Genomic DNA, 26,322 nt, shown 5'->3' with positions numbered 1-26,322 from the left:
TAGATGATCACTGTACCACATGAAGCATGCACTCAAGAAGAAATAGGCAATGATTTTATAAACTATGAGAAATAGCAAAATAATTAACATGGCCATAAAATCATGTCCATGGGATTTTTTTTTATTCAAGTGTTTTTCTGTTTGTGCATATGTGTGCACTTTGGCAGGTATGGGGATTAAGTCATCTTTCATTTAATTGAGAAAATTTTAAATTATAGGAAAGAAATTTTTTGTGCCAGAAGTTTGAAAATTCTCTTTGAAAATGGGGTGGAATATTATGTAAAATTCATTAACAGTTACATGAAAAATGTACAGAGCTCCTGGGTCTTACAATTTTATCTGGATAATTGATACCCAACACACAATCGCTTGGATGGGGAAAAATGCTGATGTCTTTTTCTTAAAGAATTCTGTGATATCTCATTCCACACTGACTGGCAGGCGTTCTTCGCTCTCCTAACTTTTTCTCTGTAACTTTTGTTCTGTGACAGCTGCTTGTGGAGGGAATCTGACAGGCCCAGCAGGTGTTATTTTATCACCCAACTACCCACAGCCATATCCTCCTGGGAAGGAATGTGACTGGAGAGTAAAAGTGAACCCGGACTTTGTCATTGCCTTGATATTCAAAAGGTACGTCTCTTGCAGAACACCTCTTTTTAGTAGGATTTTTAATGCCATACCTAAAAATTACTTCTTTTATGACCTCATAGTCTCCAACGTTATATCTAGGTAAGTGCTAGATTTTGTGTCTAATGGAGACTACACCAGGCTGCAAAATGACATCAATGGAAATACATTATTTTGCTTTGGAGCATTCTACTTATGTTAAGATGCACATGAATTGTTTTTCAGTACTGTTTATCTTGCATACAATGTGTTCCATATGAGAAGGCTTAAACAGAACATTTAATAAAAATAATAAAAATATGGTATGGAGACACTTGGTGTAATTTCTCATCAGTGTCTCCTGTCACTCTAAATGCACGATAGCGAATTCCTTTCCACAGCACAACCTGACGTTCCTGAGGGTAGCACTGTTAATATCATTATAATAATTAAGACTTAATAGAGCCTGGAAAATGAAAGTTTCCCCAAATGTGGTTGCTGTAAAGTCTGAGTTACCAGATATCAGTCCTAAAAATATGCTAACTTGTTCTTGCTAAACTAGATGATGGAAGGTCAAATACTATGGTCATTTTATGAAAATAAACTCTTTAAATAATTATATTATTAGTATATGGTATATGATAATTACATTTCATTGAATCCAGAGATCTTTTCTAACTTTAGACTTTGACTTTTGAACTAAATGAATGTGATATTTATGAAGGTGAGTCATTCTGTAGACTTTCCTATTGACCTTTCAGCTATCCAAGGACAAGTATCTGCGATTATATTTTTTAATCTGTCAATGGAATGAGTTTCCTTTTCTAGAGATCTTTATGTCAATATTCAAGGCCTGAATGTGTTTACATTCTCTCACTTTCTCCCTCCTGATGAGATCTGAGTCAGTATAATTTTATGTTTCTATGATTCTGAATCTTAAGTAGGTTGATAGTCATCTTTTCCTCAATTTACTAAACTGCCACAAATTTATCAAATGTTACTCAGCTATTACAGAAAACCAGTGAACACTCACTGGCTGTATTTTTTAGATATCTATGTGGGTTTTGTTAACATTAAATTCTAGTAGTGTCTTCCTTAGAATTAGGGGGCAGCTCTGGTTTCAAGATATTATAAATGGGTTAACAATTGAAGCCAGGCGTGGTGGTTCATGCCTGTAATTCCAGGACTTCGGGAGGCCAAGATGGGGAGCACTTGAGTTCAGAAGTTTGAGACCAGCCTGGGCAACATAGCAAGACTCCGTCACTACAAAAAAAATTTTAAAAATTGGCTTGGTGTGCTTGTGTATTCCTGTGGTTCTAGCTACTCCAGTGGCTGAGGCAGGAGGACTGCTGGAGCCCAGGAGGTGGAGGCCGCAATGAGCTATGATAGTGTCTAGTCTGAGCAACAGAACAAGACCCTGTCTTTAAAAAAAAAGAAAGAAAGAAAAAAAAAAACAATTGAAAGTGAACACAGAACCTTGTTAGTAGGAGTTTCCTCTCTTCCATAAAGTACAACTCATTTGATGATATGCATATTTAAGGCAGTTTTGTGCAAGGATTTTTTCACTGCATTTTATACACCCCTCTGGAAGTTTGAAACAGATGATCTCTAAGCCTCTCCCAACCCATAGATTGTATGACTCATTAGCTGACCCAACATCTCAGAAACTTCAAATCAGTGAAAACCAGTGAATTCTCTGATCTGGAGTTTGCATGTGCTCAAGCAGACATCTTCCTGTGAAGTGGTGAGGAGGGGGAAACCAGAATCCTGTTTGGGGACGAGGATGTCCAACTTCCCAAACAGGAGGCTGGTGCTGATGAGGGCTGGCCAAGATGCAGTGTCAGGATGATGGCAAATTCAGGTTTGCTTTTTGTGGGAGGGTGGGAGTCTGGCATTTCTAATGATAAAGGCAAAGAATCATATGACCTGAAGGACATATGGGCTTCCAGGCTCATTCAGGGCTGTGGGTCTTTAGACAGAGGATGTTCTATCACACATCCCTGTGGACTGTGGGGCTCACACATTGGGGCTCAAATTGAATTTGGTTCAAACACTGAGTCAGGCTTTGGCATGTTATTAGAGCTTACAGATACGTGCAGCTGACAGAGGTAGAAATAAAGAGTTCGCCAAAGGAACCACAATTAATTATAAGTTTCACTCCCGACTTCTACACATGAATTTTGGTAGAGGCAAAAAAAAGAGAGCAGATGGGATATATAGTGTTTTTTTGTTTGTTTGTTTTCCTGTGTCTGGCAGTATTTGCAGTGTTGAATAAATTACCAATAATGATGATTAACTAAGCCAAATACTGGGGATATGGCATGACCAGATTTTAATAACATCCTTGCAAACACTCTAAATACAATTATTATTCCAATAAAATTCTATGTAACCCACACCATTCCTGCTAGCCCCTATACCTAGTAACTCCAACCTTTTATTCCTTCTTCATTCCTGACGTCAGTGAACTTGTCAAATAAACAGACTAAGACATCTTCCTAAATTTCCTTTAATAAGTATATTCAGGATGTGGAGTGAGAGTATCCTTGACCCGAAACAGGATGGTGTAATGCAGGCTGGGCGTTGCACCGATGCTGGTGGTCCCACGTCCTCTGGTCCCCTTCATGATGCAGTGGACTCCTCCAGGAGGGACCTTCTGTTGCTGTTTTATCATCCGAATCTCCAGATCAAGTGGAGCCTCCTAGAACATTTTAGTGATTATAAAACAAACAAACAAACAAACAAACCAACAAGCAAAAACCCTGACCTTCTCTGTCTCAGTTGTCCCAAATTTCTGCAGATGGAAAGGAAAGGGAGTGGGAGATTTGTAAATTGAGTGCTTTTTAAAGACACATATGAAAAACCTGCTACAGAGAAGAGAAGAAGAGGGAAGGGCCAGCTGCAATGGATGGGTTGGTTGGTTGGTTGGTTGGTTGGTTGGCTGGTTTTTGAGACGAGTCTTGCTCTGTCTGTCACCCAGGCTGGAGTGCAGTGGCGTGATCTCTACTCACTGCAACCTCCGCCTCCCGGGTTCAAGCGAGTCTTCTGCCTCAGCCTCCCGAGCAGCTGGGACTACAGGCGCACAACACCATGCTTAGCTAATTTTTGTATTTTTAGTAGAGACAGGGTTTCACCATATTTGCCAGGCTGGCTCGAACTCCTGACCTCGTGGTCTGCCTGCCTCAGCCTCCCGAAGTGCTGGGATTACAGGCGTGAGCCCCTGTGCTTGGCTGCAATGGATGGTTTTAATACTTCTACTTTATCAATTTATTCTGGTCATGTCAAGATCTTAGACATCGTAACCAAGTTCAGGCTTTGCCTTAGAGTATGCATACTTTTAAAGCTCACAGACTCTATCAGCTTACACATCACCAATGGCAAATACAGCCCAGCCCTTGAGAGCTTTGGATTTAAATTGTTACACTCTTTGGGGACTGAATGTATGTTAATATTAGAGCAGAGAGAAACAGACAGAGAAAAATGGAGAAAGAGAAAGAGAGGGAAAGAGAAAAAAACTGGGATATTCAGTGATGGTGAAACATGATGTGAGAAAGGTCACACTCTGGAGCGTTAATATTGGCTGATTTATCCAAGCAAGTGGAGGCCTTTTTTTTTTTTTTTTGACAGGGTCTTGTTCTGTCTCTCAGGCTGGAGTGCATGGGTGCAGTGGTGTGGTCATAGCTCATTGCAGCCTCAAACTCCTGGCCGCAAGTGATCCTCCAGCCTTAGCTTCCTGAGTAGCTAGGACTAGAAGTGTGCACCACCACACTCTACTAATTTTTGTATTTTTGTACAGACAGGATCTCATTATGTTACCCAGGCTGGGACAATTGCATTTTTTAAGTAAAAATAAAAGTAAGAATAGTCAGTAATTCCACTGACTATTCCAGTATTTTCAAATTCCAATATTTTCAAAGTTAAAAATATTCAGATAAAGATAAAAGGTCAGTGGAAATTGATCTCTTTTGAGCTCGGTTCTTTTAAATTACATCTCATTTAGCAAATTAATGGGTACAGGGAAAGGATAGCATACCTCTACTATTATGACTTATTTCCTTTTGGCTATGGTCAAAATAATATCGTATTGAACATGATGGTAATTAGGCAAAATACTATTTGTCACGATTGATATATTTTATACTATTACTATTTTATTAATATTTTGATTCATATTACATTTAACTTTTTGATTGCCCTAACTGAAAAATTATTATACAAAAGCAAATAAAATCACTTTTTGTGCTCAAAGGCTTACCACTCTGGGAGATAAGGTAAATATCTATTAGCCGTATGACATAATTACTATTCTTTTCTTTAGTTTCAACATGGAGCCCAGCTATGACTTCCTACACATCTATGAAGGGGAGGATTCCAACAGCCCCCTCATTGGGAGTTACCAGGGGTCTCAAGCCCCAGAAAGAATAGAGAGTAGCGGAAACAGCCTGTTTCTGGCGTTTCGGAGTGATGCCTCCGTGGGCCTTTCAGGGTTCGCCATTGAATTTAAAGGTATTGCGATTGCCTGAATTTGAGTGGGAATTAATTTGTATCAGGACTGTTTTTATTGTCAGCATTGCTTTGTAACATCTTGCTTATCTGTTTAATACATAAATGCTGACATGTGTCTCCTCTGTCTGGGAAGATACATGTCTCCTCCCTCTCCATTGAAGATATTCCTGAGGTGCATTTCTACTTTAACTGGAGGAAGAAAGAGAGGGGAGAAAAACTGTCCCAGTTCATGGCCACATAAAAATAAATTGTGGTTTGTAAAATAAAGAATTCGATGACATTTAGTAATTATTTTAAGATGGGTTTTAACACCTTATAATTTGTTTCTTCAAGATGATTAAATGTAAGTACATGAAAATAAATTCTTTTTTTTTTTTTTTTCTTGAGACAGAGTTTTGCTCTTGTTGCCCAGGCTGGAGGGCAATGACACGATGTCAGCTCACTGCAACCTCCGCCTCCCAGGTTCAAGAGATTCTCCTGTCTCAGCCTCCCGAGTAGCTGGGATAACAGGAGCATGCCACCATACCCAGCTAATTTTTGTATTTTTAGTAGAGACAGGGTTTCATCATATTGGTCAGGCTGGTCTCGATCTCCTGACCTCATGTGATCCACCTGCCTCGGCCTCCCAAAGCGCTGGAATTATAGGTGTGAGCCACCACACCCAGCCAAAAATAGTTTCTTTCTTTTTTTTTTCTTTTTTTTTTGAGATGGAGTCTCACTCTGTCACTCAGGCTGGAGTGCAGTGGTGCGATCTCACTGCAACCTCTGCTTCCCGGGTTCAAGTGATTCTCCTTCCTCAGCCTCCCGAGTAGCTGGGACTACAGGCGCCCGCCACCATGCCCGGCTAATTTTTTGTATTTTTAGTAGAGACGGGGTTTCACCTTGTTAGCCAGGATGGTCTCGATCTCTTGACCTCGTGATCCACCCGCCTCGGCTTCCCAAAGTGCTGCGATTACAGGCGTGAGCCACTGTGCCCAGCCAATAACTCCATTTTATCTCAACATTTTCCATGTCAACATATCTGTACCCTTCCCTGCCTCAGTCAGCCATGGCTGGTTTGGCAAGGTTTCTGACGCTGCTCAGAGCTCTTTTCTTTGATCATCAGATCAGTGATTCACCCTTGATTTGCTATAAACCATTCCCTGCCACTAACATCCAAGGAAAACAGACTGACCTAAAAAACCACCTTCAACTCAACATTTTGCTATTGGGTCCATCAGAATAAATATACATTTTTTCAAGTTTATTTCTCACGTGAACAAAATAAAATACAAGGTGTATTACAAAGAATTAGGGAAGAGGACTTAACAAAATATCAATTCACAGTTATGAGGGTTTTTTTTAAAAAATGAAAATATTTATATTTATTTACACTTTTGAGTTCAATTTGTATGAAAAATCTTTTTAAAAAGAACATATTTTATGTCCCTTACTTCATTACCAGACCTGTTTATATAGTTTTAAGTAGAAAATTGGTCTCTTTGCTCCCAAACATCAAAATCTGCAAACTTAGGGGTATTTACTAAAATGTGCAATTTTAAAAATTATACAATTTAGCAATCAGAGTATCCTATGCCTTTGAGATGGCAGTACTTATTCTATGATAGCTCCCCCACCCCCCAAAAAAAATCAGGCAGGCAAGTAAACAAACAAAACAAATCCTCATATAATTGTGAGAATGTTCACTGGTCATTGCCCACTCCGACAACTCCTGTTCTCCCTGGCATCCTAAGGCACATGAATAAATGGGCCAATGAATGAATGAAGTATGAAGGGCCTTACAAGTTACATGAAGAAAGAACTTCCTTAATTTTTGTTTGGGTAACCAGTATGGCCATCTAACTGGAGGCTATAGTGCTTGAGGTTTTAAAAGTTCTCCAGTGGAGTCTGTGAAAAATAAAAATCACAGGAAAGAGAATAGGAATGATGCCAGTGCATGCAGCCTGGAACAGTGACGCCATTGCATGCAGGCTGAAGCAGTGATGTCATTGCATCCAGCCTAGGGCAGTGAGGCTATTGTATCCAGCATGGAGCAGTGATGCCGTTGCATCCAGCCAATAGCAGTGATGCCATCGCATGCAGCCTAGGGCAGTGATGTCGTTGCATCCAGCCTGGAGCAGTGATGCCATTGCATCCAGCCTGGAGAAGTGATGCCATTGCATCCAACCTGGAGCAGTGATGCTGTTACATCCAGCCTGGAGCAGTGATGCCATTGCACGCAGCCTATGACAGTGATGTTATTGCATCTAGCCTGGAGAAGTGATGCCATTGCTTCCAGCCTGGAGCAGTGATGCCATTGCATCTAGCCTGGCACAGTGATGCCATTGCATGCAGCCTAGGGCAGTGATGTCATTGCATCTAGCCTGGCGCAGTGATGCCATTGCATGCAGCCTCAAGCAGTGATGCCATTGCATGCAGCCTAGGGCAGTGATTGCATCTAAGCCTGGTGCAGTGATGTCATTGCATCCAGCCCAGAGCAAGTGCTGGTGTGGATAGCAAAGCAGGTGACAGATCCAGTTCTTAGGCATGATGGGAAATAGAAGGGGCACCAGGTAGTCGTGCTGTGCAACAATTCACAAATCCTGGCTGAGGCAATCTACCCGGCCTCTGATGCAGGAAAGCCCAAAAGTGTGCTTAAGTGGAATGGACAAGGACAACACAAAACACACCCTGTTATGAAGTCATCTAGTTAGAAGCCTGGCAAATTGTAAGCAAAAAAAAGTGCCAGTGATTTATCACTGAACATCCTGAAGTGACAACTAAGTAATAGAACTAAAAGATTAGATGCAGTTCATTGGGAAAAAATCCTGCCAACAGAAATCAAAATTAGTGGCATAAAGAAGAAAGTTGTGTAGGTGATATTTAATCAAACAGGAAACTAGACTAAAAGAGATTTATAACAAAAAAAAAGATCAAAAAGGACACAAGGGCAACAGACATATATTAATAGATGTGTACTGGGAAATTTTTTATTTTCAGTAGGGGAAAATACTATGAACAAGGCCAGTGCTTCTATTCACTAGATGCTCAGTACATTGTGCTGAATGACTAAATAAAAAATCAGAAAAATTGAGCAACTTTTATAGTAACTACAGGTTTACTTATTTGATCTGTATTTGCTTAAAATAATGTTCTATGTTCTATATGGGATTTAATGCAGTTACAAAGAATTATCAACATGTCAGCTACCATTTTAAATATCCAAACAGCTTTTCAATAAAACAATTAGAGAGCACTGGTTCGGAGGCACAAAACAAGACATATATATAATATATATATGTATCATTTAATCTCAAATTCTTAAATGAACAAACATATATAATATATATTATATGTAGATTTAATCAAAGTATGTAAATTATATAGGAAATATATTTTATTAAATATAATACATTATTATAATATATTCTTTATATAATATATATAATGATTAAGTCAATGATCATCAAAGACATCTCTGTTTGGTTGATGATGATACATGGATTATTAAAAATATAATTGAAAATATTGAATAAATACAGTTAATCAGGTCTCTTTTTCTTCCTCCAGGGCTTCCCAAAGTTTAGGATTTTTGTTTTTGCTTTTTCCTTTCCCATTATATATATCTATTTCTAGCAGGGTGGTAGACTGTAGGGTTATACACTTTTTCATTTAGAGATATTTTTGATGGTCTATTGAAACAGAAAATTTAAAATATTAAGGCTACCAGAAGATAACTGAAATTGACTGCAGAACAGCATGACTCTGAAGAAAAAAGGTTTTGTATTTTTACTTGGGAAGAAGAAATACTTAATGCAGCCAAAAGTGAATGCCTAATTGAGGGGCCCCAGAATTGGGCAGGTCTCTGCACGGTGTCTTTGTGGAAGTCACTTACCTTTCCTTGAGTTTTACATTCTTATCATCCTTTCCCAGCAGAGGTGTCCTGGAGATTAGAATTAAACCAGAGAAATGCACCTAGTTCCATTTCTGGTACATAATGAGCCCTCAATAAATTTCAGCAATTATTATTACTAAGGTAGAACTAGTGGTTATTAGTACATCCAGGGCACAATGTTTGACCATCATCTATCAGTCAATGTATTTTCTTCTACTAAGTTTGCCGTTTACTCTATTAAGACTAACAACAGAAATACGGTAGTAAAAGAATGAGAACAACCATCCGTCTTCATCTTCTAAGTCTGTCTATTGTTATTCGTATAAGAAAGTGCTCTTAACTTTCAGGAATTAAACTGTTTCATTTTGAGAAGCCAGATTCTCTAGTCTTTTCTGAAAGGTGTGGAGTGATTTTATGTTAATATGTTTGATGTACAAAAGTTAGAAAATGAACCTCAATTTTTCCAGAGTCAATTTTTCTTTGATTCAGTCCTAAAATCTATAGCCAAAAATGGATAAATATATAAAAATGTAGTACTGTATTTTTTATGTAGATGAAGGTAATTTTATATCAATTCTGTAGTAAAATGTAGTTTTTAAAATGGAAATATAATGTTATTAAAAAGGAATTTTCTTATTTTAATTAATAGTTTCACTTGGTCAATAGCCAATCAATAAATATTCTTTGAGCATTTCTTACTTATTTAGGGCACTGTTCTAGGCCCCAAATAACACAATTAAAGAACCAACCCAACAAACGAACACACAAACTAGAATAAAATCCCTGCTCTCATGCAGTTTACATTCATTTCTTCCGCAGAGAAACCACGGGAAGCTTGTTTTGATCCTGGAAATATAATGAATGGGACAAGAATTGGAACAGACTTCAAGCTTGGCTCCACCATTACTTACCAGTGTGACTCTGGCTACAAGATTGTTGACCCCTCATCCATCACCTGTGTGATTGGGGTTGATGGGAAACCCTCCTGGGACCAAGTGCTGCCCTCCTGCAATGGTGAGTGCACGCTTGGGTATTTTCTAGAAATACAACTTTCCTTTCAAATGCAGCATCTCATTGAAGAAATGGTTTCACATTTCAACATGCATTCCTCTAATCAGTGGTGAGGATTGCTTAGAGAGCTAGTGTGGAGTGAATATCAGGCATTCATTGATCATTTAATTCAGCTAGTGTGTTAGCCATTCTCATAGGTTTCTGGGAGGAGCAATATTTTTCCTTCATACAGTTTGACATTTTTCACTTCTGTTTTTGTGTGTTCTAGACCTGTTCTTTATAAGAGGTGCTAATTAGCTTTCCCTAGTTACTTCTCTCTCTCTCTCTATCTCTCTCTCTCTCTCTCTCTCTCTCTCTCTCTCCGTATATAAAATACTTACATCTGGCCGGGCGTGGTAGCTCATGCCTGTAACCCAGCACTTTGAGAGGCTGAGGCGAGTGGATCACAAGGTCAGGAGTTTGAGACCAGCCTGACCAACATGGTGAAACCCTGTCTCCACTAAAAATACAAAAATTAACTGGACGTGGTGGTGCACACCTGTGATCCCAGCTACTCAGTAGGCTGAGGCAGGAGAATCGCTTGAACCTGGGCAGTGAGCTGAGATTGTGCCACTGCACTCCAGCCTGTGTGACAGAGCAAGACTCCATCTCATATATATATATGTGTATGTATATACACACACACACACATACACACACACACACACATATATATACATACACAGACAGATATTTTTATATATATACATATATATTTTTATATATACATATATTTTTATATATATACATACATACACACATATATATTTACACCTATTTATCTGTATATATATATATGGAGAAAAAACTAATATGTATATATTTGAATGGATATGTCATTTTCCCCCAAAACAGCAATAGTTTTTAATTCCTTAGGAATTAAATTAGTAACATCGTTGAATCAGCTTTCAAGGACAGACAAAACTAACCTACAGTGATGAAGTCAGACAGCAGCTGCCCTGTGGGTGTGAACGGGGGGAGTGGGAGGGTAGATTTCCCGGCTGCTGGCCACGGTACATATCTTAACCTAGGTGGAGGTTTCATGGGGATCTCCACAGGCAAACAATCCTCAGACTGTGGACCCGTGACTTGTACCCTTTACATTTTCATGGTATATATTTAAAAAAGAAGAAGAATGAGGTAGAACTTCATGGCTTGTTGCAGAGACATTCATTTCTAGGGTTATTTTAAGATGAGCTCAAAGACCAGTTCAGTTTGATAAATTATGAAACAACCGTGTTTTTCCTAAGACGGCCTGACAATGCTACTGGCACCTTCAGGCCAAATAAACATTTTAAATATTACTGTATAAGAGGCTGGGCGCAGTGGCTCACAACTGTAATCCCAGCAATTTGGGAGGCTGACGTAGGTGGATCACCTGAGGTCAGGAGTTCGAGACCATCCTGGCTAACATGGAGAAACCCCCTTTCTACTAAAAATACAAAAAATTAGCCGGGCGTGGTGGCACGTGCCTGTAATCCCAGCTACTTATGAGGCTGAGGCAGGAGAATCGCTTGAACCCGGGAGGTGGAAGTTGTGGAAGCCAAGATTGCACCATTGCACTCTAGCTTGGGCAACAAGAGTGAAACTCTGTCTCAAAAAAAAAAAAAAAGTATATAAGAAACTAAAATCAAACAAAACAAAATAAAACAAAACCTACTTCCCTGGCGTGTTCTGTTATTTCTATGTTTCTAAGTCCATTCTCTTATGACCCTGAAAGCTTTTAAGTTAAAGAAGTGTATTTGTCTGGACCCAGTAGTAGTGACTGGCACAGAGTAAGAACTTAGGCCAGGTGTAGTGGCTCACACCTGTAATCCCAACACTATGGGAGGCCAAGGCTAGTGGATCCCTTGAGCTCAGGCATTTGAGACCAGCCTGAGCAACATGACAAAACCCCATTTCTACCAAAAACACAATGCAAAACTTAGCTGGGTGTGGTGGCTCATGCCTGTAGTCCCAGCTGCTTGGGAGGATGAGGTAGGAGGATCGCTGGAGCCCGGTAGGTGAAGGTTGCAGTGAGCCGAGATCGCACCACTACACTCTAGCCTGGGCAACAGATTGACAGATGGAGAAATTTATTTTTTGTGTTTTAAAATCATGATCATAGGCCAGGTTATGCATCAGTCCTTTCTAGTCATCTGTTTAATTAAAAATTCTGATAGTGTAGTCATTGTGTTACTTGCTTTGGGAGACTTTTCTGAATGGGAAGTTATAGAGTGCTTCTTTTTTAAGTTTATTAAAAACTAAAATAAGTAGCATATGGGAGCTAAAATAGAACTCAACGTGCTCATGGGTGAGGGAGGCAGTGAGCCAGAGCGGCTTTGAGGTAAAGAGAGCCTTTGATCTAGCATTACAGATCAGGACCAAGGTCTCCTTGGTGCCTGCACAGCCCCCAAAACAGGACGGAGCCAAACTAAGAAGTGGGTGTCTCTTGGTGAGAAGGTAGGCATGAGGGAGCCGGAAGTCTCTGCCCAGCACCCACCCTTCCCTGTCCTGGCTCAGGAGGGGCCACACCTCCACCCCCTCCTGTCTTGCCGCCAGCCTGGGTGCCCCTCATACCCTGAGCGGCCTGGGCAGTGCATGCCAGTGGTTCTGGGTGCTTGCCCTGTGCTCTTGAGGTTGGCCAGGAGCTGCCTGTGAGCTGCTGTCCAAGGTCTTGAGGATCCTCCCTTCTGGACGAGGCATGGCCAGTGCGGGCAGGGCTGGGCTTGTGAGCCAATGGCAGCACTGAAAGGTGCGCCCTGCAGAGTGACCAGATCTCGCCTCACCTCCTCCCGTCTGTGTCACTCCAGACAAGACATGCAGGGCTGAGAGCAATGACAATCTCTAGGTCACAAGTGTTAGGAGGATGAACTCCACAGGCATAAGGCTCCCCAAAACTAGTAAATCTTAATTCTGTGTATAACTGGTTTCCAAAACCATTTTGATGTAACTAAAGGCAATGACCTCAAACCCTTTTGATCTGACATCCAATCAATATAATTATTGAGCATGCAACGTCGATCTCTGCAAGGCATTACAGGTACTGACCGTCTCAGCAGCTGTTATAGACCACACAATTACTACATGAACACAGACATTTACAAAGATCCAATTTGAGACCAGACAAAGCTGCTCATGCCTGTAATCTCAGCACTTTGAGAGACTAAGGCAGGAGGATCGCTTGAGGACTGGAATTCAAGACTAGTCTGGACAACATAGCAAGACCCCATCTCTACAAAAAATATTAAAATTAGCTGGGTAGGGTGGTGCACATATGGGGTCCCAGCTACTCGGGGGGCTGTAGTGGAAGGATCACTTGAGCTCAGGAGGTTGAGGCTGCAGTGAGTCGTGATTGGATCACTGCACTCCAGCCTGGGCAATAGAGCAAGACCTTATCTCAAGAAAACAAAAGATATAATTTTGGGTAAAAATCCTAATTTTCTTTCTTATATCCCAGAAAATGATTTTTGCATCCCCTGGTGTATTTTTTCCCCCACTTCAGATATCTTTAGCAATTATATAGAGTCTAGTGTGAGGGAGGTAAAAGTAGCTGGCAAAATTGAGGAAAGAACATGAATTCTGTACTTTTGTTAACTACTAATACAAAAGGCATTGAATTTATATTAAATTCAATTACAGTGGAATTTGTGGGGAGTGATAAAACTTTAGCCATAGAAGAAGCATGGCTAAAGTATTAGCTGTAGGAAAAATACTTTTTCTATGGCTAAAGAAAAAGTATATATGTATACACTTTATATATATAAAGTGTATATACATATATAGGTGTGTATATGTATGTATAATTATATATAAAGTATATATACACTTTATATGTATTCTCTATATATTTATACACACACATATATATTAATTTATACACATGTATATAGGAATTATACATATATACACACCTATATATGTATATATATTCACATATATTCCTATATATAGGATATATACATAAATACATATTCCCATATATGTATATTCCTATATATATAGGTTATATATATATAACCAAATTTTTAATTAGAGATTGTTTCACTTTCCATGTCTGAAGATCTGTGGAGTGAGGCACAATTTATTTTACCAGTCATCAAAGAGCACAACACATGGAACACTGATTTCCCCACATGGAGGATTCCATTTACATGTAAATAAAACTTTATATTCTAAATCTGGAAAGCAGAGATGGTTTCTCCTGCGGTGCGTCTTGGATCTCTCATGGAGAGCAGCACATTTTGTGCATGAACCAGCGCCTGTGGTTTATTCAGATCAACAGTCAACCTTGGGGCCTTTTGCTCCACTTTAAATCTTTTGATAGTTCCTGCATCATGGGACGCAGTTGGTGCATTTTGGGGCAGTTTGTTTTAGATGTATGGTGTAATTTTTTCCTGGTTATTCGTCTATTACCTACAAATTTTGCTTATTGAAGTTTTTGGTAGAATTGTAACTGAAATTGAAGCAAAGTAGAACCCCTTTCATGGGTCAGAATGACTTCTGTTTGCTAGTTTTGTTTACTCAGTTTGGTTCTATGTGGTTACCTTTATGTATGAGATGTATATATTCTAATTAGCCAAATAGATAAGCAAGCTTCTTGTTACCATTAGCAATGAATGCTTTTGTATGTCTTTGTTCATTTAGGAAATAATCTGTTTAATATGTTAATTACCAAATAACAAACATTTATTTATTTTTCTTCTGTTGTTGCATTAAAATAAAATAACTCCTAAGGTGAGAAGGACCATGACTGTTTCTTAGATTAGCACAGTAAAGCAGACATAACAATTATTAAGAATTAAATAGCTGAGTGCAGTGGCTCACGCCTGTAATCCCAGCACTTTGGGAGGCTGAGGTGGGCAGATCACAAGGTCAGGAGATCGAGACCATCCTGGCTAACATGGTGAAACCCCGTCTCTACTAAAAAATTACAAAAAAATTAGCCAGGCATGGTGGCAGGTGCCTGTAGTCCGAGCTACTCGGGAAGCTTAGGCAGGAGAATGGCGTGAACCTGGGAGGCAGAGCTTGCAGTGAGCCGAGATCGCGCCACTGCACTCCTGCCTGGGCGACAGAGCAAGACTCAGTCTCAAAAAAATAATAATAATAATTAAATAAAAATTCTATCCATATTTTTCTAACACAAATGTGTGTTCATGTATGAAACATATAATTGTAGTTCTGGTGCTTAGCTTTTTGATGTGAGGAAGAATGGACGGGCACAAGCACTGTTTATCAAGGTAGTAAAAGACAAAAGTTCTGGGTCAGTTTTCCTTAATTTCATCTTTGACTTTTTTAAAATGTTCTCTATTGTCATAAGACAATGCTCTTTTATTCTACCCTTGCACGAAGTGTTTCTTTGTAGTTACACTTTAAAACACGTATTAGTCAGGGTTCTCTAGAGGGGCAGAACTAATGGAATAGTTCTGTCCCTCTATATAAAGCGGAGTTTATTAAACATTAACTCACGTGATCACAAATTCCCACAATATGCTGTCTGCAGGCTGAGGAACAAGAAGAGCCATTCCGAGTTCCAAAACTCAAGAACTTGGAGTTTGACATTCAGGGACAAGAAGCATCCAGCACAGGAGAAAGATGTAGGCTGGGAGGCTAGGCCAGTCTCTCATTTCACATTTTTCTGCCTCCTTGTATTCTAGCCATGCTGGCAGTTTATTAGATGGTGCCCACTCAAATTAAGGGTGGGTCTGCCTTCCCCAGCCCACTGACTCAAACGTTAATCTCCTTGGGCAACACCCTCACAGACACACCCAGGATCAATACTTTGTATCCTTCAATCCAATCAAGATGACATTCAGTATTAACCATCACAAAACATATGGCGGGGAGTGGTGGCTCACACCTGTAATCCCAGCATGTTGGGAGGCTGAGGTAGGTGGATCACGAGGTCAACAGAGCAAGACCATCCTGGCCAACATGGTGAAACCCCATCTCTACTAAAAATACAAAAATTAGCTGCATGTGGTGGTGCGCACCTGTAGTCCCAGCTACTCGGGAGGTTGAGGCAGGAGAATCACTTGAACCTGGGGGGCAGAGGTTGCAGTGAGCTGAAGATCACACCACTGCACTCCAGCCTGGTGACAGAGCGATCAGAAGATGTTCTTGATAAGAATTACCTTACCATTGCTAATAATTTGGGAATCAAATTTTGGCCCAGTGATGACATGTTTCCACTTTTTATTTATACTTCTTGTTTAAAATTTAAAACTAATTTTTTTATGGAAAAAGATCATTTGCAAAATGATATGTTTGAATTGTATGTGACTGAGCGCAAATAACATATATTTTCATGCTTGATTTGTGCTTAGTTTTTTAAAAACTTGAACTTGAAGCTTTTGAGGAAAAGGAAAGATAGTTCTGACATAACCTGGTTGACTTCACGTGGTTAATGTGGGGAGAAATATCTGAGGGATATATCTGCCTTGGTAGAGTGAGTGATGTCAGCATTCTATTGGAAACCTTCAGTTTTGAAGTTGAGCTTATAGAAATATCCTCCATTTAAAAGTGAAAATAAAATGTTTCTATTTAAAATTGTAGAAAACTAAATATAAGTGTTTTAGAGTGATAACATGATTTTGAATTAAGACACTAGCATGAAGGCTGAGCTTCGTTAAGTAAAATCTCTGCTAGCTGATCGTGAACAGATAAAAGCTGTCAGATGTCTGAGCTGTTTTCCTTTGACTTTTAGAATACAACTTAAGTTTTTCAAGCGATTGTAATGCAGGGATTCAGGAAATTTCTCGACTAATCATTAACAAGGTGCCTTATCCTTAGCATTACCATATTCTAAGGAGCTTTATTCATCATGGAAAATGTTCTGTCCATCAATTAATATTTAACATAATGCTAATTAACATTCAAAGGATTAAACATGTTATCTCTAACTTCTTTATTCTTTGAGGCTTGAAAATTGCCATTGTGGCCAGGCGCAGTGGCTCACGCCTGTAATCCCAGCACTTTGGGAAGCTGAGGTGGGCGGATCACGAGGTCAGGAGTTCGAGACCAGCCTGACCAACATACTAAATATACAAAAAAAAAAAAATTAGCCAGGTGTGTTGATGTGCGCCTGTAATCCCAGCTACTCGGGAGGCTGAGGCAGGAGGATCGTTTGAACCCGGGTGGCGGAGGTTGCAGTGAGCTGAGATCACACCATCGTACTCCAGCCTGGGCAACAGGGCAAGACTCCATCTCAAAAAAAAAAAAAAAAGAAAAAGAAAGAAAATTGCCATATCAAGAAGAAATGAGCTGTAGAAATATAACCTTTCTGAAATACTGAAGCTAATTCTGAATTCAAATCAGTGACGGTATATCCAAGATAGGAAGTGCAGTCAGGCCACAGCCAGCATGGTAAGCGTGCAACAGGCTGTCCTGAGTGGCTCCCGCGCTGGTCACTGCTCTATGTTAAACAGATGAATGGAGCTGACTTGACCCCTTCTTATGTAAAAATATAAGGAAATAGAGTACTGGCAATCTAAAGACTGGATATCAAATAGCTGGGATTTAATTGGAGGTCTATTCCATGATGCTTTAAAAAGTGCATTGAACATCTGTGTACAGTGTTTTTCATTTTCTCAGCAAAAGTGAAGCCAAAGTAAATAAGATAACCGGGGGAAAATTAAGACATACCCACACATTCACACAGACATGCCCACCCTACACACACATACACACACAGACATACCCACCCACGCACATACACATACACACATATACACACAGACATATCCCTCCCGCCCACACACAGACATACCTCCCCCACACATATACATACCCCCGACACACATACACACCCACATACACACCCACACACACATACACACACAGACATACCCCTCCACACACATACACATACACACACACACACAGACATACCCCCATACACACACACACATACACACATACACACACAGACATACCCCCCCACACACACACAAACATACCCCCCCACACACACATACACACATACACACACAGACATACCCACACACACATACACACCCATACACACATACATACACAGACATACTCCCCACACAGACATACCCCCACACACACATACACATACACACACACACACACAGACATACCCCCATACACATACACACACATACACACATACACATACAGACATACCCCCACACACATACACACACACATACACACACCCACACACACAAACATACCCCCCACACACACACATACACACATACACACACAGACATACCCCCACACACATACACACACACAGACATACAAACACACACACACACACAGACATACCCCCCACACACATACGCACACCTCCCCCCACACACACACCCCCACACACACACACCACACACACATATACATACACACACCCCCACACACACACACATACACACACAGACATACCCCCCCACACTCACAGACATACCCCCACACACACATACACACACACAGACACACACACCTCTCTATATTTTATAAGCCCTAACTTTCTAATAATGGATTCCTTTAGTTTTAAATTGAACTGATAGGAAAAGACCCCAAAAGCATTAGTAATTAGATGAAACGTTAAAACAATCAAAATCCCCTAAAAAAACAAAACATTTTTCCTTTTATTCCCATATTAATATAAAAGTGATAGAAAACTGAAATAATCTTTGTATCTCTTAAGTTAATATGAGGATTGACTTCGAACAGACAACTCCAGCAAGACTTTCTAAAATAATTTAATCATTTGTCTTCATAGAACCTATTTTATTATTATTATAGCTGTTTCCCTTATTATTTTAATACATCTGAGACATGGTCTTGAGAATAATATTAGGTTTTTCTCCTAAGTTGAATTACTTCTTACCTGGTAAATCTTTGTTTTTCTATGACTTTGATAGCAATACAAAACAAGATTTTAACTTATTATTTTGTTAAGTTTTCAATAAATGTGCTCATGTATTTGATGTGTTTCAGGTTTGGCTCACCTATCACCTGCGCTATTATTATTGCACAGAGCCTAATTCTCGGTTGATTTTATTTTCAGCTCCCTGCGGAGGCCAGTACATGGGATCTGAAGGGGTAGTTTTATCACCAAACTACCCCCATAATTACACAGCTGGTCAAATATGCCTCTATTCCATCACGGTACCAAAGGAATTCGGTAAGGATGTCCTTTTATTTTAAATTCATTGTCTTATTTCCTTTCAGCATTAATTTTTCTGTCATTTGATAAACAAATATGCTAGAGCTTAGTGAAATAGTTCATATAAAAGCAAATGAGTTGCATTTAAGTAGCAGGCCTTCCAAACATATCCCACACAATGTCCATTACAATCCTTTTACCAATGTGATATTAATGCTTACAGTCCCCTCTAGGGTTATGATCCAGAATAATCAGAGAGAATTAATTTGGCTTTCTTCTTAGGTTTCCCAAACATCGTTCTTTCAATTGGTTGTTTTTATGACCAAGGGAGGATTTCTCATAAAGTAGCGGGTGGGTCAGAACACTGTGTACATGTCTGTGCATGAATGGCACGTACATTCAGTGAACTCAGTAACCAGATCATGATCGAAATCACTGCATCCTTGAGTCAACCTGTAAGTGCTCAGGGATGGAGAAGCAGGCAGAGTCCTGACTGTTTCACCTGCTGAACCCTGACTTTCTATTTCCCTCCTAAACATTGCTTCCAGTTCAAGCTAATTTTCCAAAATGACTTCATTTCCAGAAGGGCCTTCCCTGGTCGCTCTGCACTTCATTTGTGCAATGCTCACTCTCACTCTTGACCAGGACAATTTATGTGGGATCGGATTCTTTTCTGGAGTAAACCAGATAGCAGCTGTTGTCATCTTAAAGACTATTTCCCTCTTTCCAATAGGAAAATTAAAAACGCTACATAGTCAAGGTTTTTATTTATGTCTGAGACAGCACTCACTCATTCTGCATATAAAGCAGATAAAAATTCTAATGTTAGACGTATTTGAGGTAAAGCACTTTTAACATATGACAAGAAAGTTATTTGATGGGTAAGAAACTTGTGTGTAGGAGACATTATTTTTGTAAACTTCTATTATGTTATGATTCCCAGGCCTCTTACGAATTTAATGCACACCCTCCCCAAGCCTTGTTGTTCCCTTTGTTGTGATAAATGAACAATAATACTTAAAGTGGGTTCTGGATTCCGACTTTTTAAGCTGGACCAAATTCTTTAAAGTCCCTCATTTAACTTCAGCCTTAATTCTGAATTTGAATGAAGTAATTTTTTTTAACCTAAATGCTCAGCAGTATTCCCCTGATTATCACAAAAAAGTCTTCTGATCATGGATACATGACAAAATATATTTATTACAATGGAATTTAGCAGCTATATTCTATGATTTTAAAAACAAAATATTATTGTCATCACTACACAATTAAAATTTTTCAGCTAAAAAAGTCATACTCATATCTTGAATGTTGATTATAATTTCCCAATCTGAAAAGTTTAATCACACAAACGATCGCGTCCTATCTGGCAGACAGCTTCAGTGTGGAATAACATAGTTACAACGAATCTTTAAAGAAAATGCATTCTGTCTCATCTTTTACTTTCTTCCCCCATTCTTTACTCTTTCCTGAGAAATAAACTAATTAACTAAACAATTAATCTCACAGTATTTGTAAGTCCAAGGATGCAAAGAGGAAAGGAATCTGGTCCATGTCCCTGGCAGGCTTATGGTGGGGGGTGAGGCAGACGTACAATCCAGACACTATGGGGTAATGTGATCCTTACCAGGTAGGAAGAAGCTGCTCCCTGTCTGTCAACACAGGCTAAAAATGGGAAGTGATATTATTAATAAGACAGGTCTTCAGATAACCCAGTTTCCTCTATCTCACCCAAAAGCATAGCCAAGAATTCTTTCTAAAACACAAATCTAAGCATTTTAGTATCGTGATTAACATTCTTATTCACTCCCATTACTGATGGAGCAAAGTGTTTGTGTTTCAGGGTGGCCTTTGAGATCCTTGCCACAGGCCTTTGCATTCCAATCCCCCTGTTTGTTTTTTAACCACGGAGTGTTAGCTGAAGTTGACTATTTGCTGCATTTGTCCCCTCCACCATTTTGCTTTTTGTATTCCATTTGCTGATATAATTTCTTATATTCCATTCTTCCACAAATCCTTCTTGAAGAACTAGTGATAGTGCCATCCCCACGCCACGAAGCATTGACGGTTCCCGCGGCTGAGGCCCCATAACCCTTTGTTTGTTCTTCTCATCACAGTCTCATGATTTCTGGCAGCAGCGTAGATAGCACTGAACAGCTTTTCTCTCTTGGCAATTGAGTTTGCTCACTGGGGCTGAGTGTGAGTGATGGATTAGAACCCAAGTGAAGGAGGCTCCTCAAGGAAGACGTTGGGGCCATGTCCAGAATGAGCTGGGCATTCTGGCTCTTGACATCTTGTACTCAAAATCCATGTTTGTCTTGGAAATTACCAAACACGTTCGAGCGTGATAGTCCTGGGACCATGTTAATATCACCTTCCCCTCTTTTCTCTTAGTTTCTAGTATGAGGTGGATGTCAGCTAAATATTTCTTGAAAAAGAGTAGAAATTAGCTGCAGATGATTCACTTTTGTGACCCAAGTTTTTGGCCTCCAATATGATAAAAATCTAATGAACTTGGCGAGGTGGTGGATGGGTTAGGATGGTATGAGCAAGATCTGTAGAGAAATTAAGTCCTCTCCCTCTCTAATTTCTGAAAAAAGTTTTTAGAGCATTTCATCTACTGGGAAAATTCACCTAGCCTACATGCCTACTTTGTGTTTTTCTCTGGGAAATTATAAAATCTTAAAAGACAAGTTATATTAGATATGTGTGCATGGACTTGGTTACATAAATGTATGTTTGTGTGTCTGTACACACATGGGCACACACACTGTTTACAGTTAGATTACTTCCGTCATACTAACAAATATTAACAGTAATTCTTTCCATTGGAATTCTGACACATATAACTAGTGCACACACCTCCACTTCTTGTTCATAATGGCTTAGAATGATTGTAGTGCAAATCTTACAATAAATAAGAAAAGGATTAGTTGTTCATTGCTTGTAAATATATACCAAATCACAGGTCTTCCTGCATGTATAAAGGCCCTCTGTATCATCAATCTGAATACACAGCATCAGTTAAATTTGAAGTCACAAAGTATGTAGTTATGTTTTACTTGGAGGATGTGTGTTCACACAACTTTCATAACCTGTAGGATTAATGAAATTGTAGAGTGGAAAACAGCAAGGGATTCCTATTATATGCCACAGAATCACGTGTATAAGTCAGTTTGTATGAATACGGCAATGTATTCATGTGAATTTGGCGTTATAATAATCTTTTGTGAAGAATTTTAAATTCCTCATCAAATCATCATGGGGTTTATCCTTTGCTTATTTTTCATTGAATAAAATGTTGCTAAATATTTGAAAATATAGGGAAGTCTTTACAGATATTCTTTTTTTTTCTTGAGACAGAGTCTCACTCTGTCACCCAGGCCGATTGCAGTGGCACAATCTCAGCTCATTGCAACATCCGCCTTCTAGGTTCAAGCCATTCTCCTGCCTCAGCCTCCCAAGTACCTGGGATTACAGGCACCCACCACCAAGGCCTGCTAATTTTTGTATTTTTAGTAGAAACAGGGTTTCACCATGTTGGCCAGGCTGGTCACGAACTCCTGCCCTGAAGGTGATCCACCTGCCTCAGCCTCCCAAAGTACTGGGATTACAGACGTGAGCCACCACATCCAGCCCAGATATTCTTAATGTTGTGTTTATTAAAACAAAAACATTGCTCATTTAATGTTCAAATTTGAAATAAAACAGTATTTTTTTCTTTTATTAAATGCCAAAAGTCAAGAAGCAAAGTAAAATAGTTCCATCAACTGAAAACTTAGAAAGCAGAGAAAGTAAGTTAATATTTATTTTTTACCGGATTCTTAGGATAATGATCCTTTGGGGCAATTAATAGATATTCAGTGAAATCAAAAATCTCCATTTTGTTTTCTTAGAGCATCTTGTCCCAACATCCCACCTCTTATTTTTTAGTGGTCTTTGGACAGTTTGCCTATTTCCAGACGGCCCTGAATGATTTGGCAGAATTATTTGATGGAACCCATGCACAGGCCAGACTTCTCAGCTCGCTCTCAGGGTCTCACTCAGGTAAGTCTTAAAGAATTTTGCCCTTAATTTAGTTTAGACAGCTAGGGGGATTAATTTTTAACTTGTCTGTTTCTTTTGCTTTGTTTTGATGAATGAGAAATGTAATCATTTTTGAATCTGCGTGCGTGCTTAGAAAAATCTTATTTTACATGTAAGATCTCAAAAGTGTTTTTATCTCATGCATAAAATCACCTGCTTTTATCATCTTACTAAGATTGCAGAAAATATAATATTTATCTCAGTAAAAGGGGCAAAGATCCGAAAAAGAGGGTGGGATAATCAACTATCATCCGTGTTTAATTTTGTATCCCATGTGTCTTAACCTTCCTTCTGGAGATAAAAACAATTAACATTTCGGTCTAAATCATTCTAAGCCTGTAAGTTCTACATAGAGAGACCCATTAATAACCACACATGTACACGTGTTCACATGTATACATGCATACATTTATCCACACATGCACGCAAACACACATGAGCCCCCATAAAACATGGAATGTTATTTCACAACTTATTTTTATCCCATTCTTACCCTTAAAATCGCATATAGAAGTCTGTCTCTAACAAACACGGTATGCACCCAATGCCCTTATTCTGAGTTCTGAATGGTATTCTGTCGGTTTAATATAGCACAATTTAACCCCACTTTTAATTGATGATCTACCCCTTATTTGTACTGATACATTTTCATCATTTACTAAATCAATTTGGTACTGAGTACATTTACCAATTTGCCTAGTAAACGATATGCATCACAAGCTTTGACCAATTAAGGTTAAGATTTGATTATATTTCCAGGTTTTCACTATTTTATTATTAACTAAAAGTCTTAAGACTTATGTTTTGTTATTTTCTACCAAGGTTCAATGATGTATCTAAAAATGCATCAGAGGATACACGTTAAATATGTTGATTATTAGTAACACATTGTCCTCTGAAAAGCTTATGCCAATTCACACACCTCCCACCACTGCTTGAGACAGACTCTTCCACATTTTATATGTACTTTTATATATTTTTTATTTTTATTTTATTATTATTATTATTTCTTGAGATGAAGTCTCACTCACTCTCTTGCCCAGGCTAAAGTGCAGTGGCACCATCTTGGCTCACTGCAACCTCCATCTCCCAGGTTCAAGTGATTCTCCCACCTCAGCCTCCTGAGTGGCTGGGATTACAGGCATGCACCACCACGCCTGGCTAATTTTTGTATTTTTAGTAGAGACGTGGTTTCCCCATATTGGCCAGGCTGGTCTCAAACTCCTGGCCTGATCCACCAGCTTCAGCCTCCCAAAGTGTTGGGATTACAGGTGTGAGCCACCGTACCAGGCCTATATGTGCTTTTAAAGGTTAAAAATATACTTCAGAAGGCCTTTTCTGAATCTTTAATTTTTAAAAAATCATCTTTGGATTCAGTTACTTTTTAAAAAATTTTAAGTAAAATTCTTTTAATTTTAACTAAAATCAAATTAAGGTGATTCTGAGCAAATGATTCACCCTTTACTTGTATCTCCTCTATTATATAGGCCTACCATTGGTGCTGTCTTCAAAAGGAATCATAAGCGAAAAAATGATTACAGTATATTTTAATCAAATGCACTGCCTATTCTTGCCTAGGACAGAGTTTTTAATCTTTATAAAAACAGCGTATTTGAGTTTTAAACCATAAAGTGAAAATGTTTTAAAAGTTCAAAAAATAAATGTGAAATTTCAACTTTATCACCATTTTCCAAAATACTACTGTCCTCCACAGTGCTGTGTGTTTTCTGAATCCCATGTATTGTCTTTGTTTTCATTTCTAGGGGAAACATTGCCCTTGGCTACGTCAAATCAAATTCTGCTCCGATTCAGTGCAAAGAGCGGTGCCTCTGCCAGGGGCTTCCACTTCGTGTATCAAGGTAAACGTCACTCCACATGTCTCCACATGTCACTGTGGTCTTTCCTGATGCTGCACACACTGCTAGTCTCAGACAAAGCACTCAAAACATCTCAGTTGCATTTTTGTAATATTTAAGGAGCTGAAGGTGTTCGTATGTTTATAATAAAATTATTTAATAAAAATATTACAATTTTTTGACGGTTGAAACTCATATTTCTACTACAAAAACACAATAATATCTAATTTATCAGGCACTAGAAGGGAATAAATATTGATCATATTACCTTTCTGTAGCTCTTCACATCTCGTAAGATGATTTCAAATACAGTATTTTATCTAATTAAGTATTTTGTAATAGTTTAGATCTTAGTAACAATATAGGAAATATATTTAAAATGCATTATACAATTTCACATTTTATTATAAAAACTAAGCTTAAATGGAAATTTAACAAAACAAAACAAAAAACAAAATATCACGCATGCATCTCTTATCCTAACTAAATACCTATTTTATTTTGTTTGTGTTTTATTAACTTTGGGTACTTTTACACCTTTATACTTATTTTTTAATTTAAACCTTTTAAAAAATATTTGAGATTGCTCAAAAATTCTGAAAAGTAAAGAATTTTCTCCTAATATGTTTCGCTTTTGTTTTGCATCGAAAAAATGACCACATAAACCGTTCACACACTTTCGGAAGCTTGGATTAAGCGTTTGCGTGGAGCTTGTCATGACTGGAGAGGTTGACATCTGGAAGAAATAGTCGTGTTCAGAGATAAACTGTGTGCTCAAAAATAAAAAGCAATACTTAGTTTTTCTAGGTCTCAATTTTGCTGGAGGCTACAGATACTAATGGCCACTGTTAAGTATTTTCTTCAGATCTGGAGAAAAATTTTTTCTTAGCAAAATGGTTTCTTTCCTTTAATAAGGATTCCTCCGGAAAACATTATTGATACTATTACGTATTTTTTAAAAAGATGGAGTATAACAGTGTTATATTATTTATCAATCATTTCTAATCATCTCAAACTGGGAAATTCATGACTTCAAAACAGTTCAGTGTAAAAAACCCTTCAGTTTTCAGCAATTAGATAATTTAAAGAGTAATGGGAAGAGAATGAGGATGATGCTTAACAGTTAATCACGAGACAAAGATCTCTCTGATCCTGTGTAAGTAGCCATTGAATGAACGGAGATGCTACTGCATTAAAAAGAGTTACATTGTTATAAGTTACACCTT

The 26,322-nt window shown here is 38.7% G+C and overlaps 1 protein-coding gene across 1 annotated transcript in view; it reads left to right on the top strand.

The window, feature by feature from the left end:
* The window catches only part of CSMD1 (CUB and Sushi multiple domains 1), a 2,063,616-nt gene that overhangs the window by 1,772,698 nt on the left and 264,596 nt on the right, over positions 1 to 26,322 (top strand). The window contains exons 28-33 of the mRNA XM_024251429.3: positions 492 to 630; positions 4,925 to 5,112; positions 9,806 to 10,000; positions 19,056 to 19,172; positions 23,088 to 23,201; positions 25,004 to 25,099. Coding sequence (XP_024107197.3) covers positions 492 to 630; positions 4,925 to 5,112; positions 9,806 to 10,000; positions 19,056 to 19,172; positions 23,088 to 23,201; positions 25,004 to 25,099 — 849 coding nt within the window. The remainder of the gene's footprint in view (positions 1 to 491; positions 631 to 4,924; positions 5,113 to 9,805; positions 10,001 to 19,055; positions 19,173 to 23,087; positions 23,202 to 25,003; positions 25,100 to 26,322) is intronic.

Source organism: Pongo abelii, chromosome 7 (assembly GCF_028885655.2).
Source record: "Pongo abelii isolate AG06213 chromosome 7, NHGRI_mPonAbe1-v2.0_pri, whole genome shotgun sequence".
Classification (NCBI taxonomy): Eukaryota; Metazoa; Chordata; class Mammalia; order Primates; family Hominidae; genus Pongo; species Pongo abelii.
The sequence above is the reverse complement of the archived record's forward strand: the minus strand, read 5'-3'. Positions and strand labels throughout refer to the sequence as shown.